General features: G+C 38.5%; 1 protein-coding gene across 1 annotated transcript in view; it reads left to right on the plus strand.

The window, feature by feature from the left end:
• Window positions 1-1,610: 1,610 nt before the first annotated feature.
• The window catches only part of LOC137608091 (ephrin type-A receptor 5), a 53,636-nt gene continuing 34,869 nt past the window's right edge, over window positions 1,611-20,377 (plus strand). Inside the window, exons 1-3 of the mRNA XM_068334137.1 lie at window positions 1,611-1,710; window positions 6,946-7,010; window positions 18,618-19,338. Coding sequence (XP_068190238.1) covers window positions 1,611-1,710; window positions 6,946-7,010; window positions 18,618-19,338 — 886 coding nt within the window. The remainder of the gene's footprint in view (window positions 1,711-6,945; window positions 7,011-18,617; window positions 19,339-20,377) is intronic.

Consider the following 20,377-nt stretch of genomic DNA (forward strand, 5'->3'; position numbering starts at 1 on the left):
ATTCTCAAATCCCATGAGCGGATAGTAAATGTGAACACTTCATAATGATAAATAAATAAAATAATTTGCATTGTTGATAAATATTCCATTATTTGAAGTGTAAAGTGAATTACACAGGAGATAATAAAGGGTTGCCATAGCTCTTCTATACTAGTGGTTTATGGTAGTACGAAGTGGCGGTTGGTTTTGAGCTGCACATGGATCTTTCCAACTTTCCTTCTATTTTCACTTCTTTGTAAAATAAATTGCCAGATGTCGTTAAGAAAGTCCATTACTGCACATCTGAACAGATCTAGAAGTGACATATCATCCATCCATTTATCAGAACCTCCCCAAAGAAAAAGGGAGAACGCATTCCCAATCAAATGTGATCATCAGTGGCTGCTGATTGCATTTATAAGGTTAAAGATAGATTGTAGTTACACTTTCCTTCGTATTCATTTTATAGAATTATGCAGACAACACTTCCAGGAGACAACAACTGTTCCTGGCATCCCAGAACCACCTCCACATTAACTGTCAGTGCTGATCAGATCCCTGCATGTCTGTGATGCACCACTACCCCTGCTCTGACATCACACCCACAATTACAGTTGTCCCTGGAAATCGTACTAATCATTTAACGTTAAAGGATTACATCTGAGATTTGACTAATCTTACATTTTTTCTGAAATAAGAGGTGACATTTATGAGTTTGACAGAAAGTCACTGTGGGCACTCCGGAAATTCAAATGTATGTCTCTAGCTTCCATTATACATGAAAAATTAAGCTATGCCTGCCTGTATGAGTATGCATGTACACAAGGAGTGTAGGAGGTGTCAGCGCTTCAGCACAGGAATATCACCCTGCATCCCTCAGTGATCAAAGAATAGAACTGCACCATGGGTGGCATGGGAAGAAGGGATAGAATAGAATAGAATAGAATAGAATAGAATAGAATAGAATAGAATAGAATAGAATAGAATAGAATAGAATAGAATAGAAAGCCAGGTGTAAGTATGCACTTTCTTAAATAAATAGATGTGATATTAGTGACTAATCTTATTGTTTTATGATCATTTACATACAATATTGTTCACTGCTTGAGGACTCATGATAGAAAGAAATAACTCACTTAAATCTTAAATGTATGATCCCTATCCATGATACGGAGGGCAGTACAAAATTATAGTCTGTATAAATGACTGGTCTTAATAAAGTTTGTAATGCCCCAAAACGAGCAGCTCGTCAAGTCGTGAAACGACACGGAGGTCTGGCAGAAGTAACATGCGCGTCTCCAAAGACCCAGTTCGACAATCTCGTCCCGCAGCAAAGTGGTTCACCTGTGGAGGGGGTCTGTGATTGGAGAGACGCGGGCTACACTCCGCCCCCCCCCCACGCCCCCACCCCCTCCCTCGGCGCGCTGCCCGCCTCTCCAAACCCAGAGCGCACACGGCTCGTCAGAACGTTGCGTTACCAGCAGCAGAGCAGGAGCTGCCCCCTCTCCGAGTGGACGCGCAGCGCTACAGATGATCCGTCTGGGCGGTCCGGCTCTGAGCTGACCGACACCGCACTTCTTCAGGAGATCACTTCGGTCCTTGTGTTGCCGGTTGTGTCTTTCGGATGCGCCATGCAATCTTGCAGGTGGAGTAGTGGGATTCGACTGGAGGCTTGGACGTGGATTTGGAGTCTGGCATGTGTTGGAGTATATTGCATCCCCGCAAATGAAGGTAAAAGCGGGGGATGAGAGTTTTTTTTTTTTGGGGGGGGGGGGGGGGGGGGGGCAGTGACACCGCCGGCAGACGCGCGGCTGGGAATTAATTGTCGCTGATAAATGTGAGCGGTTAAAGGTCCGTCTTCTCATTAAAGACAAACCATCGCCTTTTACTCCGTTTGACTGTCAGTACAGTTAGTTTCAGCTTAAAATGTTCATGACATTCCTTTAATTGAGCCTGTGGTTTTTTGTCCGTTCAATCTGACTTTTAACTGCGTCTCTCCAGACCTCTGGTTTTTACTTTCACGCACGACGCGAATCAAAAGTCTCCGTCTGGTATTTATCCGTTTGGTAAAATAGTTTTTAATTGCTCCTTTTCAATGCAACTTCTAGTCTTATCTGTCACTCTCTTTAAAGATGCGAATGAATCCTTTTAACCTCTGAATCCTGTTTGCGCCCCTGCAGCCACTTCACACCGGCAGCCCTTTAGAAGTATTTTGCTTATCTTGTCTGACATTAACATTAAAATTTTCACCACATAGCTCAAATATTTTCACTGTGTAAACAAGGTTACAAATATTTAATAAGATTTTTCTATGAATTAATGCACCTATACAGCCAATTGCCAAATATGGACATCCTCTAATGATTTATATATAAATAAAAATAGTCAAATGTATGGAGCATGTTAGATATTTGTTCCCACGCTATTGTACATGGACTGTGCAGCACTTTAATAGCTTGGGATGAATACCATTGTTTGGGCCTATTAGACAACATTATCCGGGAAAGGGAGAACATTCATCACCCTGCTATTTTTCACGTGGCAGATTTATTTGGTCCAAGTTTAGATTCACAAAAGTGTGACAGTGGGACACTTTCGGAGCGGTTTGTAGGTTATTCTTTGACAACACATGAAATCGTTAAAGTTCACCTAAAACACATATTTTACCTCCTTATATGTCTTCAGAATTAAATGATGACACCAGGGGGTTGAGTTTTTGTGTTTGTGCTTCTTACACAAAAGGACAGTTCATTTTGCCAAAATCAGTTACTTGTACTGGTTCTTTTTTGACTTGGAATCAAGGGATTATGACTGTGACTGAATGTTTATGATTTGATTATAGATCTATAGTAATGTTAGAGAGAATTCAGCATCTTCAACATCAAAAATGAATTCAATGAATGTTTCCCATGTTCAATTTTCAAGCCTGTCCTTTGATTCACTCTCCTGTTCCTCCTTAAGCTGACTAAAAATGTTTTATTCGTACACTGAAAGGCCACCTACTTCTACTTAGTAAAACACATAAAATAAAATGGTTAAACACCTAACCTCTTAAGAATTTTGATTAATTAGGCATAAATTTGCATTGCAATGGTTCATTTTACATTTCATGCATAATTTGAGACCCCAGTGAAGCCCATAACCGCTGTACTCTCATTGGGCTAATTTATTGTAATTGAATGAGTAAAATTGAACCATTTCTCTACCCGCATTTGAATGTCTTTCAGGAATCATTTAGGACTTAATGCACTTCCTCATTTCAATTCTTATCTTGACATGAGACTACAATCCTATCAGGCTACATATTGTGCAGTTTAAAATGTCGTCACCTTTTATTTGCATTTATACCAGGTTTGTACCAGCAAGTGATTTGGTAGAAAAAAATGATCATAGAAAAGTTCTGGTAGCACTGTAATAAAATTGCATAACTCATATAGTGAGCATCCCCATGCTGTATTGAAGCTCCACCACTGATGAATGATGCAATGGAAAAACTACCCACAGTGCCATCTTGATTAATTTCCTCTCCCGGAGCCAATCCATTCTTATTTAAATTGCTCAATTTCTGAGAATACCTCCAGAGCCAGATGCCTCACATTTGTTTTAGTCATTGTTATTGTGTATTGATTAATAATAAAGTCTGACTAATGACAATGATCTCAGGTGTGTGAGCCTGTGCTTTAGCAGTGTAAATCCCATCACTTTACTTTTTTGCAAAATAATATTCGTGCATTTGTGATCACTGTAGTAAATGGTTTAAAAGCAGCGCATGTTTAGTGCTTTCCGGTCTGCCTATTTGTTAAAGATGAGACAGTAAGTCTGGAGGTGATTCATTCCAATATATAAATTTCAAGATTAAACATCGATAAATGCAACTTGAACTCAATATTCAAATGTTTTGACTTATATTTTAAAGGCATCCAAGCATCTGTGTCAGAATTATCCAGGTGTAACACTACCCCGAGCCAAAAACCCACTTCAGCCCATTAGAATACTTTGGGTATCCTTGAGATAATGTCACTGGAAGCTCTTGCATCACTCAATTCTCTCAATGGCCATATCTTTTAATAATAAATTCTGTAGATCATTGTCATGGCTGAGTTTGGTGGTTCGATCCTCATAGAGAAAGAAAGAGGTAACGCGTCCCTTATGATCTAGTTCAGCATCACTTATCTCTCTTTATGGCCTAATTAGTTGTCTAATCGCCTCCTAAGGACATCTTTTATTATTCTCTGTAGAGCAGTTGAGACAGTAAGACTACAGTTTAGTGTGTGTGTGTGTGTGTGTGTGTGTGTGTGTGTGTGTGTGTGTGTGTGTGCATGTGTGCATGTGTGCGTCAGTACGAATCACCAAACTATCTCTAATTTTGTTCTGCTTACTTTTCTGACAGTCTTTGGTTGATAATGAACATATGATTATCGTCTGTTTTATAACGGCTTATCACGAGTGAATGAAAATGTGGCACACAGCACCTGGGTTGAATTTTATTTATGAGAAGAATCGATGATTAATGCTCTAGCATACAACAGTATTATTTGCTCTGTTCAGAAATCTTTTAGGGTTATGTCTAAATATGGGTTACATTATCAAGATATTCTCATATTCATTAACCTGGTAGGTAGGGAAGATAAAAGAAAAAAACAATTAATAATCAGCACACCAACAGCCTGTGGTTTGAGCACTCACACAATTTTAATTTGTCATTTCCTCTGGGAAGAGACTGATGTATCCTGTTCCTAAATCCACACCAGCTGTCATGCATAGAGCATTAGTCAGGCATTTTCAAAGGAAGTGCCAAGAATTTGCATGAAAAGTCAAATGAAGATTCTAAGGAAATATATAAATTTCACATTCATGTGAAATGTATATTATTGTAGTTATTTGTTGGGCACATCTGTCTTTGAATGTACTTTGATTTTAACCTCAGACTTTTAAAGTTAGATGAGTAGATTAATAAAATAACTGCTATTAGAAATACAGAAACCTAGAAGTGATGTTACACAGCTAATTTGTATGAAGAAGTTGCTCGCCACAGATGGACTAGATCACCTGTAAAGAGAGTTAATCTCTAATGGCAGGCTTGGATACACTGAAACGGAATTAAATGAAGCAACAGGCTTCATTTGATGTACTTTTAATGATTGTTTTGATTTTGAATTGAAGAACTGAACATAAAGTCACAATGAATGTGAGACATAGTTTGAAGCATATATCCTCCGTAAAAAGGAGAAAACATATTTTTTTGCAAAGCAATACACTGGAGTTATTTTCAAAGAATGCTTTCCGTAAAAATGTCTGTAAAAATGCTTTTTTACAGAAGCAGATTTTTTTTTTCCTTTATGTAGCTTGTTATTACAAAACATCATACGATAACTGAAATGCACTTTGGGCTACGTGCTGTTTGTTGTAATGATTATTATTTTTGAACAAGACAAGGCAGGTGCATGTATAGAGTAAAGCACATCAATAAAACAAGGCAATTCAATGTGCTGGTGTCTGTGTTGAAGTGTCAAGCATGACACATCACCATTCAGTGTGTTGTCATGTTTTATGGTTCTGAAGTAAGTCCAGATCACTGTTGCACTAATAGTGCTGCATCACCTGAGAAAAATACAGGTTTTCAGTCAAACACGTAGTGCTAACATGGTTAGGACACCTCAAGATCATCGAAAAGGACTGGTTGTCAAGAGTAGTTCAGCTAGTCAAAATAAGTGTGTGCTATTCTGAAGCATTCTGAGAGGTTGAGCGTAGATCAAAACCATCCACTGCAGCAAGCAGCAGATGTTTAAAAAAAATTGAACATCAGGTTAAAACAAGAGAGCCTGTCATGGGTCGATGGACATGGTTTGATGTACGGATAAATGTTTTGATAAAATAAAGGTCTGTAATATAGTATCCCATCCATCAAATTTCCTGGAAGACAAGATGACTGAAATCATCCAAGTCCTCAGACGTTTTTTGCTTTGGGGGTCACTAGTCTGCTGGAGCGTATCCCAGTTAGCTACGGGCAAGAGGCAGAATATAATATGTTATTGTATCTATTAATTCATACGGAATTAGTTATTGGAGGCACATTGAAGACTTGTAACTGTTATAGCCCAAATATCTGATGTCACATGCCATGTAATTGATCTCCGACAGGTGTGTATGTTTCAATTCATCATTGTACGTGTCAGCACACCAGAGAGTCAGTGGTTAAAGTCATCTCTTTTCTGTCAGTGCACAGTTTCAGGAACTCTGGTTGAGCAACTACTGAAGGCTGACGGTTAGCATGCTAGACCAAGCCAGTCTTTTAGCATACGTTACCATGGTAACTGGGCTTTAACTGTGTTGAACATGTGTTTTAGAACCATATCAAGTGAACAAAGACAAACTAACCTGAAAAAGCCTGTTTTATTACAATAAACTCAGCGGTACAGGCCTCAGGCAGTGCCCAGTGTCAACTCAACATGGACTGGTATTTTAAGTGATAGACACCAAAATCATTCCTATTCATCAAATGCAACTGTAATGTTTTATACAGAAGAAATGCGCTTTTTTTTTATCAGACTATATGGGGGACATGCAAATTCAGAAAAGAAATGAGATATAATTAATGTTTTTTTACATTTCATCTGAGAACAAATATATGAAATTACTTTTAAACAGATCAAAAGACCTTTTTTAACCTGCAGTTCTGAATTACCATTGTGTCAACTATAAGTAACATTTGAATGTACAAAGCAGTCAGCCTTTGTTATGCACCTTGAACAATTTATCTTTCATTGGCTGGATATTCATATTGTTGTTGTTTTTTTTAAATTTGGTCGTGAAGAAAACATGACCAGAACTGAGCACAATAACACTTCTAAACAGAAATAAAACAATGGAAGTGTTAAAAGATGGGTAAAAGCATGTCAAGATCTTATTTACATCCCTTTCATGTCATTTTTGTGTTTGTAAGACTGTGTTTTAAATCTTTAACAGTGAACCTGCTGGATTCTCGCTCTGTGATGGGGGACCCAGGATGGGTGGCCTATCCCAAGAATGGGGTGAGTGTTTCTAACATATGTCAGTTTTTGATTATTTCAGTTGTCAAGTTATTTTTGCAGACATGACACATGTACTGTCTATACTGCACTTTGTTGTTACAGCTGTTGTGTTGACATCTAGTTGCTTTTCTTCCATTTCCACTATACAGTGAATGAATTAAGAATACTTTAATATTAGGTAATGGGTCTGCTCACGTTTTTTGCTCTTCCTCCAGGTAAACTAGTCCCTATTACTTCTTGTGTTACATCTCTCAGCAAGGCAAGCTGGTATTTAAAGGTCATGTGAAGTGTTACAGGTCGTTGCCCAGCAGGCATAAAATATTGCACGACACAAATCGATGGCCGAACAGCCAAGCTTCTTTAGTGGTGTGATCCGTTTATCGGGCTGCTCCAATGCGGAGGTGTGGACGGTCCTGTTTTACACAGATAATGAGGGGGTCTTAGAGGTGAACAAGAGGTGGATGGTGATGCCTTGTAAAGCTGCTGAAAACTACAGCATCTTAAAAAGGTATTTACCCTTTGGTACAGGAGAGTACCAAATACCATACTGTGTTGACTTGAGACCGTACTAAGCAATGGAGAAGTGGCTGAATATTCATCAAAACTATGTACTGACCCAGTAAGGACGTTTGGGCACCGTTTGGATCATGGTGGTTCTTATTCTGTGTAGAATGATACAGATGGAGTAGGCTAGCTAAAATGTCCAACACTTGCTGGTTTGTACACCATGTAGGTGTTTAATCATGTTCCCTAACTTATTTCTCCCTTTGCGAGAGGTAGCGGGATTGTTGCCCGCATTTTCCACAAGCTTGGGGGGGCGGCAGTGGCTCAATGGAACTGCGTGCAGTAGAGAAGGTCGTCCGATGCTCCCAAGATCGGCAGTTTGATTCCCGCTCCCGCCCTGCCCCCTCGTAGTGTGAGCTGACAGTGGGAGGTGTCAGCTCACACGGTAGTTGTACTTTGCCTATCTGATCATTTTGCGGACAAAATAAAGCCGCGTTTTTTACCAGGTTGAAGCTATCAAGGCTGCATGCCACGAGTTGCATCAATCTTCCAATTATTTTTGATAAAAAATTATTATAGCAGGTAATTCCAGAATATTCCCCCATCAACTGTGTTGCACGTAAAAAATGAAAAATCCCACTCTCACAACTGGCTGTAAACATTACTGTTATCCCAGAAGAAGACACTTTAAACTCATATTACTCTCATCAATCAAGTGCAATGGGAGGAAGCACTCACTAAATTAGATAATTTCATTATTATTATTATTATTATTGTTACTGTTGTTATTTTGCCTCATAAGTAAAATTATATGGTTTGTTTGACCTCGCGGATCTAATGGCTGTTACTGCCTGTAACCACATTTAAGTTTTAAACTAAATTTATTTTTCATCCTGAAGTACACACTTTCTATTTCTGTAATCAAGTTTAAAGGTTGTTTAATTCCCAAGAACTTTCAGTTCACTATACATCATTTAATTTCTGAATAAAATATTAAAAGACACCATGGAATACATTGTTCTCAATGACAAGAATGGCTGTATCCAAGTATTCCCACAGTAATTGTTGATTAAGGAAGGACTTACTAGAATAGGTAAAATGATGGGTGCACATTGAATGTTGTATTTAACAAAAAAAAAGTAGATTGGAGAAAAGATATATTCTGGATTTACTTCAACTCACAAAATGGTACACAGTTGATAATTCCACATTCCGTAGAATTCTTAGTCCTATGATTGGTTTTAACAGGAAATCCATTTGAGCATCCATTTAATCCACAAGGAAAATCTCTGGTATAATCACAATTCCTATTGGCAGACATGCAGCTATACACACCGGACCAACAGTGCTGACCATAGTGTTTTCTCAGCTCTGGTTATACAAATCTCAGCCCACTCTGTTGCTCTATGTAGATGTGGAGAGATAGTGCTGACAAAAGCAGCTGTGTGCGCAATCATATTAATGAAGATGTGATTATGGTGTGTGTGCTCTGCTTTGCAACTGCATAAATAACTACATTCAGGGTAGATGGGTGAGAGAATAAAAGATATAAGACAATGCATGTCCTTTCCTTATTTTTTCAGCTCCAGGTTAAAATGATTGGAATGCCTTTTTTTAATTTGAACTCATTTTATCATGCTGAATTGACTGACATAATGCAAAAATAATGCATGGCCTGTTCAGAATTTTAAATAGCAGGCACTGTCTTTGTTGGTCCTTGTGATTCCTATCGAGTTCAATATTTATATGACTGAATATAAAGCTTATTCTTGTGTCCCTAAATAAGATGTTGAACTTTTTTTTTTTCTATCTCGTGTTCCAGATGGCTTTTTTCATTCCTCATTTTCTCTTCCTCCTCCACCTCGTCTTATTCTTCACTTTTTTTTATCTGGCTCAGCTCCAATCCTCGTCCCTCTCACCGTTTCTTGTCCCCAGACATTCATTTTACTCCTCATCCTCCTTTTCCTCTTTTTTCTCGTCGTCTGCTTGTCTTCATTATCGCACCATCTTCCTGTCACTGTTTGCCTCTTCCAAAGCTTCTGTGTCCTTTCAAAATTCTTGGAGCATGTGTTTAAGCAGAAAGGGAGATGGGGTAAGATAACTATTTGATGGATGACCTTGAAGAGTTATGACATTTCAGTGAACACTGACACACAAACACTATAGCTTGAAAGTGAATGCTGTAGATTATAAAATGGGATTTGATTTAAGAGCTTAAGTTGTCAATGAAAATGCTTCTCTCCTTCCCTATGACAGCAAACTTCATGGATAAGTTAATTCTTCTCATCTTAAAACAATATTGTTTTCTGAAGAGGAATTTAGCATACTAATTTATTTCATTTAGATACTTTATTAATCTCAGGAAAGGAAATTTGTTTTGCGCATTTGATCAGGAACCTGAAGAACCAATTGGATTTCAGTATCTTCCCTCCAACCTTCTCATAAGTGGGCAACGTGGACAATGCCACAGCTGCCCCAGATACTAATGAATAAAAGTTATGTAGGTTGTTAAGTCTGTGGGGGGCCACAAACGATTGCACCCACCAGGAAGGTATCAGTAATCATGTATGAAATATAAGAAAACATGAAAAAATGTCAATAGTTTTAGAGCCAAAAGCAGCATCTTCAAATATTTTCATTTTCCTTTCCATTGTTCTTTAGAGGACTCCTAACAGGCAGGATGCAGCACTGCACACCAGTCTGATGGTAACAGCCTGAGATTAAGAAAATGTGAGAGAGAACTGTAGAAATCATTTGACCTCAATAATTTAATTCCTCATGAGCACTTAGGAAGGCAACGATGGGGGGAACAGGGAGTTTGTGGCATCTGGAATGTCTCTAAACAGAATAGTCTCCCTTCTACATTTCATCGTCACGTGGTGTTGGCAACAGAACAGACAAGGTTAATGAGTGTGAACAACAAGTACAATTGAGAGATTGTTACAGAGAGATTAATTCAATCAATAAGCACTTTTTTAATATATAATTTGAACAGTTTTCCCAATCCATGCTTCCAATACTGAGAACTGGATCATCAGCCATAAAACAGCCATGCGAGTTGGAGTTGAGTTCATCTTAAGACACAGTGGCACAACTTTTTAAAAAAAAATCTGTTGTTGAATGAGCTTGCTTTAAAGGAATTCACATTAATGTTGATTTCAACAAAGAAGGAAGGATCTGAAAATAAAAATGGGTGGTTGGGGGGTGAGCAGATAATGGGGACTAATCCATTTAACTATAAAATGCATGTTATCTAATACCTCCATTAACTTCCCATTACCACTGCATTTGGAAGCAGTTCCTTGTTGTACATTGGGTAGGATGCACGTTATATGTCATTTGGTAGATGTTTTTAGGTTCAAGCAACTTCAAGAATAAATTCGGAGAAGTTAAAAAGGCTTTTTTTCCCCTGTCCTGATCCAATATTTACAGGTTACATCAACTGGATTTGATTCACATTACTAACCTCAACGTAATGAAATAACTGACAGAAGAAAATTGTTTAGTCAGAAGTCTCAAATCTTATGTTAAAACTTTCAATGAAAGAAAATCCCATTTTTTTGTTAATTGCTTGTTTGCAGCTGATTTGCTTGATACTCTGAGCCTGTATGAGCCAAGAAGTTCAGAAAAAAATCTCTGCATTAGATGAACAAGTCAAACTTCCATTGGAATTTTTACGATCACTGCAGCCCAGATAAGCCTGACTTGATACGAGGTCAGATAATTTGTCTTACAGAAGTGGTCCTGTCAAGTTGCTTGTGCTATTCTTCACAGCTAAATGACTCGTGTTAAATATTACTGAAAGTAGCCCTGCAATTATGATTTTATAATGTACCGATTATTTATTGACCCAATAATTATTTTCATCATTAAATGTCTGAACATGAAAGTTTATGTTTCACTTTCAAGAGCTCAAGTCAAAGTCTTCACATTTCTTATTTTTCAGAGCAGTGGCCCAAAAGGCAGCTAGAATTCTTGCTGAAGGACTTAAATGATAACTCATTTTCTCCCATTTGTGGTTTATTTGATATTTGTTCCCCTTCTTATTTGCGTTTTTTGACAATTGCAATTAATTTGTGTTGATTTTCACCAACTTAAACATCAGTCCTAAAGAAAGCCAAACGTTTATTGATCACAGATGCTGATTTTTTCATGTAAATGTGAACACTAGAACTCCAAAGGCAGTCATTTTGACTGCTTTCAAAATCTGAAATGTTATAACTTTTTTTTTTTTTTTTTTACAAAGTATGTACCAATAGGACCCAAAGTTCCTTTGCTCGTCACATTGTGAAGTTCCTCTGTGACATCATCTAATTGGTGCATTTATTGAACATGATTGAAGCATTTATGGCAGCCAGGTCAAGACTATTATGAAATGCCACCAGTATTATGAAACCATCAGTATTATGAAACACCACCAATGGCCATCTTCATGTAGCAGCTTTCACTGGGTATTTCCTCACCATTTGATCAATTACATTCACTCCAACCTTGGTTCTGTTGTGGTACTGTACGAAACAGTCTCCAGTTTAGCCTCATGGCCACTTGTGATGTTGACAGCTGTGTGGATTGTGATTAGAATGGAGATATTTATCCTTGGTTAGCATTGATAGATTGTTAGGATTGTCACATTTCAGCTCCTCTTTAGTGTGCAGGGCCCTTTGCTCCTCTACACATAGAGGAAGCTCTTGTCTACTCTTATTTACTGGACCAACCAGGCTGGTTTTCTGGGCCTTCAGTGTCTTGGCAATTTCAAGAAAAGTAAAGAAGTTATTAGTGGTGATATTTCAACCCCTTAACACAAGTTACCTGTGTTGAGTGTTTGTGAGTCATAACAAAAAAAACTTGCTGTTGTAACATCAGTGTCTCCAGCTGGTTGGCAGCTGACACAGCATTATTTAATGTTCGTAATAGTTAATAATTTTCATTAAGGTCTAATGATGACACCAACCTATTTTGAACAGAATACATTTGTTTTTGTCGGATACATTTGTTTTTATTTTAAGTTCTAATTTGAATGTGTAATTGCAGGGAATTTATGTTGTGTCAATTGAATAAAAAAAAAAATTCAATCATTTTTAGTTTTAATTCAGTGTCCTGATGTGTTTTTACCTATTCTACCAGTTAATTCTTGGACATTTGATTGATATTCCAAATGATATACAAATGATGTCTGAGCAGTCAAAATGACAGCCTATGGTAGTTCTAGTAGTTGCAGACTACACCAAGTGTTAATGGCTTGATTTGAAAGGTCTGTTGTTTTATTGATGTGGTAAAACTACCATAAGGGGCAACTGGACATCTGACTGAGACCTTTTTATAGATCTTTTGCTTTTATGACAATATCAAGTGTCTGTTTTTCACATTCACATTCAGTTTTTCCATTTAACTACTGAACTGAAATTAATGTGACGGGATCGGCCAATCATTTCCATCAATTGCCTCAACAGCTGATTGATTGTGCTCAATTGACCAAAGAAATGTGCAAACTAGCATCAAAGGTGCTAAACACCCTGCAATACCCTGGTCAAAGGTCATGTACAGATGCTCATTGATGGCCCATTGATTGCTCACTGTTAACTTATCGATGAGGGACCCAAACGGCATCTGTTTAAACTGAAATCAGGAGTTTCCACTTCGAATTTCATAGCGCTGTAGCTCATGCACTATTTATCAGATTCCTGTTGCATGGGAATATTGCAGAATGGGGAGCCTAATGAGGAAAAGTGACTTGAGGGAGGGAAGGAGGAGAGAAGCAGGAATTGGGGACAAGGAAGAAGTGGGTGAGATGAATGAGTAAGCAGCGGCAGAGAGGAAACACAATGGCAGGTGTAGATGAAATGAAAAGGCAGACGATTGAGTCAAAAGGACAGAGAGATGTTTGAGACAATGAAAATATTGAGGCAATTCATTTTGTAAAACGTTTTTTGGCGTTCTTTTCCGTCACAGAGTGAGAGGTACGGTTCTGTAGTGTGTCATCGGTTAACAGTAATCGGTGGGAATACAGATATGGCGACAGCTTTATAAACTTAAAGCTAGGAGGGCACAGCAGAGACACAAGGGGGTCTGTCAAAGGATGTGACACACTGACTCATACACACACACATAATAGTCAACAAAACAAACACACACTAATGAGGAGCTAGAGGGATGCCAATAGGGACAACTCACTTTCCAACTACAACTTGGAATGTAGTTGGAAAGTGTGTGCAAAGGTGAATGTAAGGTTAAGGCTGTGTAAGAGGGTCTGAAAGGACTGATTATTGGGTATCCTGACTACCATTGTGACAAAAAAAACTCTCTAGTATTGCCTTTGACAGTGTTTAATCTGCTCCCCACCAAAAAATGTACACACATTTGAAAAATACGTTAAATGATTGTTTTGAAAAAAAGTTTTAATCATTAAAAAATCACATTCATTGAAGCTTTTGTACTTTTAGTTATCTACAGTGAACTTTACATTAATTTAAGCTCATAGGATATTGATTGAAGAGCAGAAATCCAAAAAACCTCACCCAGTGTATCTGAGAGCTGCTGTATGGTTAAAACCATCAAGGTTGTTATTTTCGTGGAATTTGTGTGAAGCGACTCTCTTCGTCTCTCAGGGTTCTCCGGCTTCCTCCCACCTCTAAAAACATTCACTTCGGGTGAATTGATCGGTCCAAATTAACTGTACGGGTGAGTGCGTGGTTGTTTGTCTTTCATGTGGCTCTGCAGTGCACTGGCATCGAGCTCAGAGTATCCCCTGCATCTTGCTCACAAGTCAGTTGGGTTCAGTGGCTCCAGTGACCATTGCGACCCCCAGAAGCAGAAGAAGCGATAGAAGATGAATGAATAACACTTTAAAGAGAGGTTGTATGAATTGCAGACAGGTGAATGAGTTTTAAGCCCAATAACTATTTTCAACTCTTTTCCAAAACTTCTTAAAGGTGAACTGAGTCTTTGAGATGCCATTGGTCAGGCAAAAATAGACCTATTGTAAAATGAAACACAGTCATGAGGTTTTAAACCCTATTAGTGTATGCCTTTGTTTCCAGAGTACAGTAGAGACCCTACAGTTTGGTGTGTTGCTGTCTACACTAAGCCTCGTCTTTAACCCCAGAGGCACTTATCCACCTAATACAGTGCACAGTAGACTGTAAAGCCCATGAACTATGAACTTGAGCCAACTGTTTTGGGGTTTTTTTGTTGTTGTTTTTTGTTGTTGATAAAAGAAGAATGTTAAAAGAAGAATCCTATCATTGAAAGCAAAGATGAGAAAGCCCCAATAAACTACCTTTTGCAAGTTAGAACTATGCAGACAGTGAGGACTTTTGGAGGCAGCAATGGCCTTTTTTGTTTATATGCTAAAAACTGAACCCATTTTTTCCTGGAAAAAAGTAGACTTGTCAATTGGACTCCCTGTTGGATTACCAATAATCATGTGTGTGCGTGTGTCTTTGCGTTAAGCTGTGTAAAGCTTAGAATGGCTGGTGGATCTGTGTGATCTAACCAGTAAGAGGCTTATTGTCTGCACTGGGACTGGCTGAGCCACAATCTGGGAGATGTATAAGGACTCAGTCGTACATAAATTCATAGACATGTCTTTGTGTCTGAAGTGTGCTATGAGGACACTTGTAGCAACGCATTTCAATTAGAAGGCAAGTGGCTGGAGTAAATTGGGTTTTTTATTAGATTGTGGAATGTGATAGTAAGTATTAAGTCAAAAACCTTTTAATGTCTCAAAGTCTTTGGTACTTTGATTCTCCATGGGAGAATGCTCATCTCTACATAGGGAAAACCCAACAACCACTCAACAAGCACATGTCATCATCAACATCATCCTTCACCTATTTACAATCAGGTCCTTTCAAAACTCTCCAAAGAACTACTCAGCAGACTGACTCATGTGAAAGGGCTCATGCTAGCATATGAGGCTTAGTGCCGTCTGTGAAATTCGTAATTCAACGACCCCCATTGACACTGCCTGGCACTCCCAATGACTATCGTTGAGGAGCCAGATGAGTTTTTGCAATGGTTGTTGCAATACAAATAGCACTGACCACGCCTCACAGAGTTAAAAAGCTGAGACGAGACCAACCACCACCAGAAATGCAGAAGCATTTTGAAGGAGAGATGAAATGAAATGTCTTCAAGGAATGCTTCACAAGTCCAGTGGACTGACTTAAACAACTTTGGATAACCATGACCTGGATGAATGAGAGCCTTCGCAGACACTCTCCATGGAGAGATCAAAGAGCTGTCTGCCCACAGCAGCAGCAAGTAATATCCCCCTCTTGGAATCCAGAAACTGGTGGTGGTGGTGGCGGCTGATGGTACTGGTGAGCCAGATGAATGATCATTTTGGTGACTCTTTGAAGACTGGACAGTGAAAGAGAGAAAGAGGCTACGCTAAACAGCAGCTTCTGACAACTGCACAATTATAGATTAACAATGAATGTATGTCACAGTGCTATTGCACAGATGTGACCAGTAAATGAAAACAGCTGATCCCTCAGTTGGTAACCCCAGATGTTGCAGGAAAATGCAATTGGCTATGCACAAGAGTTGTGATTGATGGAGTAGCATGAGAAATAAAGTATAGCCAAAAACACCCAAAGGTTTAGTCTGCCTGACTGAAATTAGGCTGGAAATTCATTAAATGTAGATCTAACCCAAAACAAAACTGTCTAACCTTTAATTCTTTTTAGCTTTAATTGAAAGAGGTACTCTTAAGAGGAATAAGAGTTATAAACACATCAACCAAGAAACTGGTATTTTGTCAATTTTATAGAAGGACTTGTTTTGAAGACTCACTCTGCCGTGACAATACCTGTCTCATTTCAACATATTTCAATGTTGCCCTCCTCCTATTCTGTAAAAGACCCCCTCCCTCTACAGATTTATTGTGCACCAATGACCTTTAGATTTTTCTCGACCCAAATAATAAAGCATCAGACCTACCGGTACTTATAACAGAATAAATGTACAATAAAAATGTAATCAATATCTCTGGCTTTGTGTCCGTTTATATAATTAATGCCCATGCCACTTTAAATTTAACAAAATTTATAACTGCTGTTATTACTAACTAGTACAACATCTTTTACTTCTACTGAATGTTTTTACTTTAACTGCATCATTTATTTCTGTTTAATTCTTTGTTTTACGTATTTGCTTGGAGGTAGACCTGGCCAAGATGCACACAGGTCAAAGAAATAACAGGCAGGAAGACGCAGATACAATTTAAGATGACACAATCATTCAAAGTCAAGTTTATGAATTGCAGTTACATTTTATTGTCAGTAGACAAATTTTGCTCCATAGTTTTTTTTTTTTACTCTTAACTATGGAATCAGCTGCTAATCAAGTTCATCTGTTAATGTTGCTAGGCGACAAGCGCATCACTTTGTGACGCAATTAAAAAGAAAAACAGGAGGAGCTTGTGGAATTCTTAATTAGATCTTTTTAGTATTAATCATTAATCTACTACGGTCTCCAATTTAAGACACAACATTGGTCCAAGAGGTTGGAATGTCATCATTCACTCACAAAAGGTTCAGGAACTGAATAACTACCAAACAAGAGAGCCAGTTCAAAGTAAAAAAAACCCAAAACAAACCAACAGATGGAGAACAAGACAAAGATGAGAGAGAAAAGACAAAGCCAGGAGGTTGCCTGCTATGGCTACATCAAGGATTTATTAATATGGGTTATTAAGCTATAGCACCAGATGATAGTCGGGTCCCTTTGGCCATATTATGGTGACATGATAAAATGCCTGTATTAGCAATGGGAGAGTGCTAGTGATGCAGATAATAGGCACGTCCTAGGAGACCTGCAGAGGGAATTAATGCTCCTGTCTGACACACACACGGGCATGGATGCAGACGCTTACACAAATGTGCAAGCTTGAACGCTGACAGAATCATTTGCATTTATGCACATACAGAGGCAGGAATACACAGACACACTATAGTATAGCTATAGTTCTCTAATGGGAACAGTGCACATGACTTATTTTTCCAATGATACACACCCCTCCCCTTTTCAAGATAAATGCATATGTGCCGCATTCACCATTTCTTTTTTACCAGTATGCAATGACAGGAAATGGCCTGAAAGGGATAAGGATTCTGGTAGTTACACCTAGCTGCACGCACTTTATAATTTCCTCTACACCGTTAAGCCCTTTAAAAAAAGGCGCTGCTGTACCTCATTGCATTTTCGTGCTTCTACATTCTCTGTACATCCTGGGAGATTTTTTTTTTCACTATGCCACAGTTTTCACACTGATAGTCAAATTTTTTTCACTTACACTGACAAATGTTATGAGAACAGGTTGTCAAAATTTAAATATTTTTGAATCCATTAATAATCTGAGTGATCAAAAAAAATTAGGAAAAGTATATAAAACCCTGTTATTAGCACAGGTAGTACACTACCTGTGTTAATAACATGTCTCAGTCATTAGTGGTGGAAATCAAACAAAATAACAGATATTTAGGAACTAGGTGTTTTACATAAGTATTCACGTTTAAACTACTTTATTCCTCAACTTCACCGTGTTTCAAAATTAAATATTAAGCTTTAACTCCTACATTTATTCAGTAGTAACTGGTTAGTTTTTGCTTCCATCTTTAGGTGATTATTGGGTCCAGCCTAAAGGACACCTTTCTTATTTCTTTTTTGAGAATTTTTTTATATTTATGGGATGAAAATAACACATAGCTTCGTATTTGTGGGTTTTTGAGTTTTCTTTTGTATTTTTTTATTAGTTAGGTAATTACTTTAATTAGTGATTGTTAATTTGGCTATAAAAGCAGATCATTTAATTTGTCCTTTGGGAGGTCTTGTTTTTATCGACTGAAATGCGTTTACTGTAAAAAAAATTTAGGCATGAAGGTTTTATTGCTCTTTATTTTTGTTTGTGGAATATTATTATTGAAATATATTCTTCAGGCTTGCAATCGTACATTTATTTACTATTTTTTTTAAAATACAAAAAATGTCCAGGTAGCAATAAAACATGCGTAATAAATCTGTGTTCAATGTGCTCTTTGCTGTTAGCAATGAAGTGACCTTGTCTTGTTATCACTTTCTCCTTCATTTCTTTTACTTCAGTGGGAGGAGATTGGAGAAGTAGATGAGGACTACGCTCCCATCCACACATATCAAGTCTGCCGGGTCATGGAGCAGAACCAGAACAACTGGCTCCACACTAACTGGATCCTGACTGAGGGCGCCCAACGAGTCTTTATTGAACTCAAGTTCACCCTGAGAGATTGCAACAGCCTGCCTGGGGGTGTCGGAACATGCAAGGAGACTTTTAATATGTATTACTACGAAACAGACGGGTATGAAGAGGAAATGGAGGAAGGAGAGATGAGTGATGGAACCGGTATGACGGAGGAGGAAGATAGGGTGATGAAGGAGAGCAGGTACATCAAAATTGACACCATAGCGGCTGATGAGAGCTTCACCGAGCTGGATTTAGGGGACCGAGTGATGAAGCTCAACACGGAAGTCCGTGATTTAGGTCCCTTGACCCGGAAGGGCTTCTACCTGGCATTTCAAGATTTGGGGGCCTGTATTGCTTTAGTCTCAGTGCGTGTTTTCTACAAACGCTGTCCGTTTCTGGTCAAGAGTTTAGCGGAGTTCCCCGACACCATCCCAGGTTCAGAGGCCTCGCAGCTGGTGGAGGTAGTGGGCCATTGCATCAATAACTCTCTGCCGTTGTACGAGCCTCCCAGGATGCATTGCAGCACTGAGGGCGAGTGGCTGGTACCCATTGGGAAATGCGTGTGCCAGACAGGATTTGAGGAAATCAATGGATCCTGTCAAGGTAAGAATACAGTTTATAAAAGCAAACACAGTCTGATAGTTAATTAATGCATTGATGGAAATGTGTGGGTTTTTTTAAAATGTCTAAATCATGTCTGGTTTATAAATGTCATAGTTTTGTGAGGACATATACATGAGTTTCTAGAACCTCATGTTTACCCTGTTTTCTTCCTTTTCTAAGCATATATGTTTGTTTTTAGTATTGTGTGCTTGAGTGTGTGCATAGTTCTGTTTATTCTTTTACCAAGAGTGTTTCTTACTGGGCAAATGCCTGTCTGCTCCTCCTGAGCTGAGTGGAGGGTATTCCCCAGAGCCCTGCAGCACTTTGCAGTTCATGTACAGCCGCTGCTCTGCTCCGACTCCAGCCCAAACATTCCCATCACAGACCTTCACTACCATTTCCACAGGCAATGGGGGCCTCTTTATTTTTCTCTCTATGACTTCTCTCCAATTTTTCTTCTGTACTATCTTTTAAACTACTCACTTCTTTTGCATATAAGACCCTACTTGCTATTTACATGCAAACCAGAGTGACTCTGAATGTTTTCTCAAAAACAGTCATTAGGGTCACACGAAAGTGGGTGGTGGTGATATTTGTACTGTATAATTACTTGGTTCCTTCTGAGTTTCATCTCTTCGTACAATGTTGCTCAACTGTCAGTCTGACAGGCTGAATTGAAAAAATCAGTGACAAAGTTCAGCTCTAATACAAAATTAGTCTTGAGTGACTTATACAGAGATTTACTAAATAAATTGTTTGCAAATAGAATGTATGGGTGTGCCTGTATTAATTATCCAGATATTGAATAGTATTCCACTGCCATTCTGTTCTTATGATTACATACAATGAATGCTTGCCATGCTTTGCAGCAGTGGTTTCTGACAGCATCACATTTCCCCACCAGATTCCAAAACCTCTCGTGTCTATGATCAGGTCGTATATGAAAATGTTATAACTACTGTATGTGACTTTTTGACAAAGTGTACTATAGCCATCATCAGACATGGATTCGGTGTTGGGTAGTTAGGATACAGTTGTC

Source organism: Antennarius striatus, chromosome 15 (genome assembly GCF_040054535.1).
Source record: "Antennarius striatus isolate MH-2024 chromosome 15, ASM4005453v1, whole genome shotgun sequence".
Taxonomy (NCBI): domain Eukaryota; kingdom Metazoa; phylum Chordata; class Actinopteri; order Lophiiformes; family Antennariidae; genus Antennarius; species Antennarius striatus.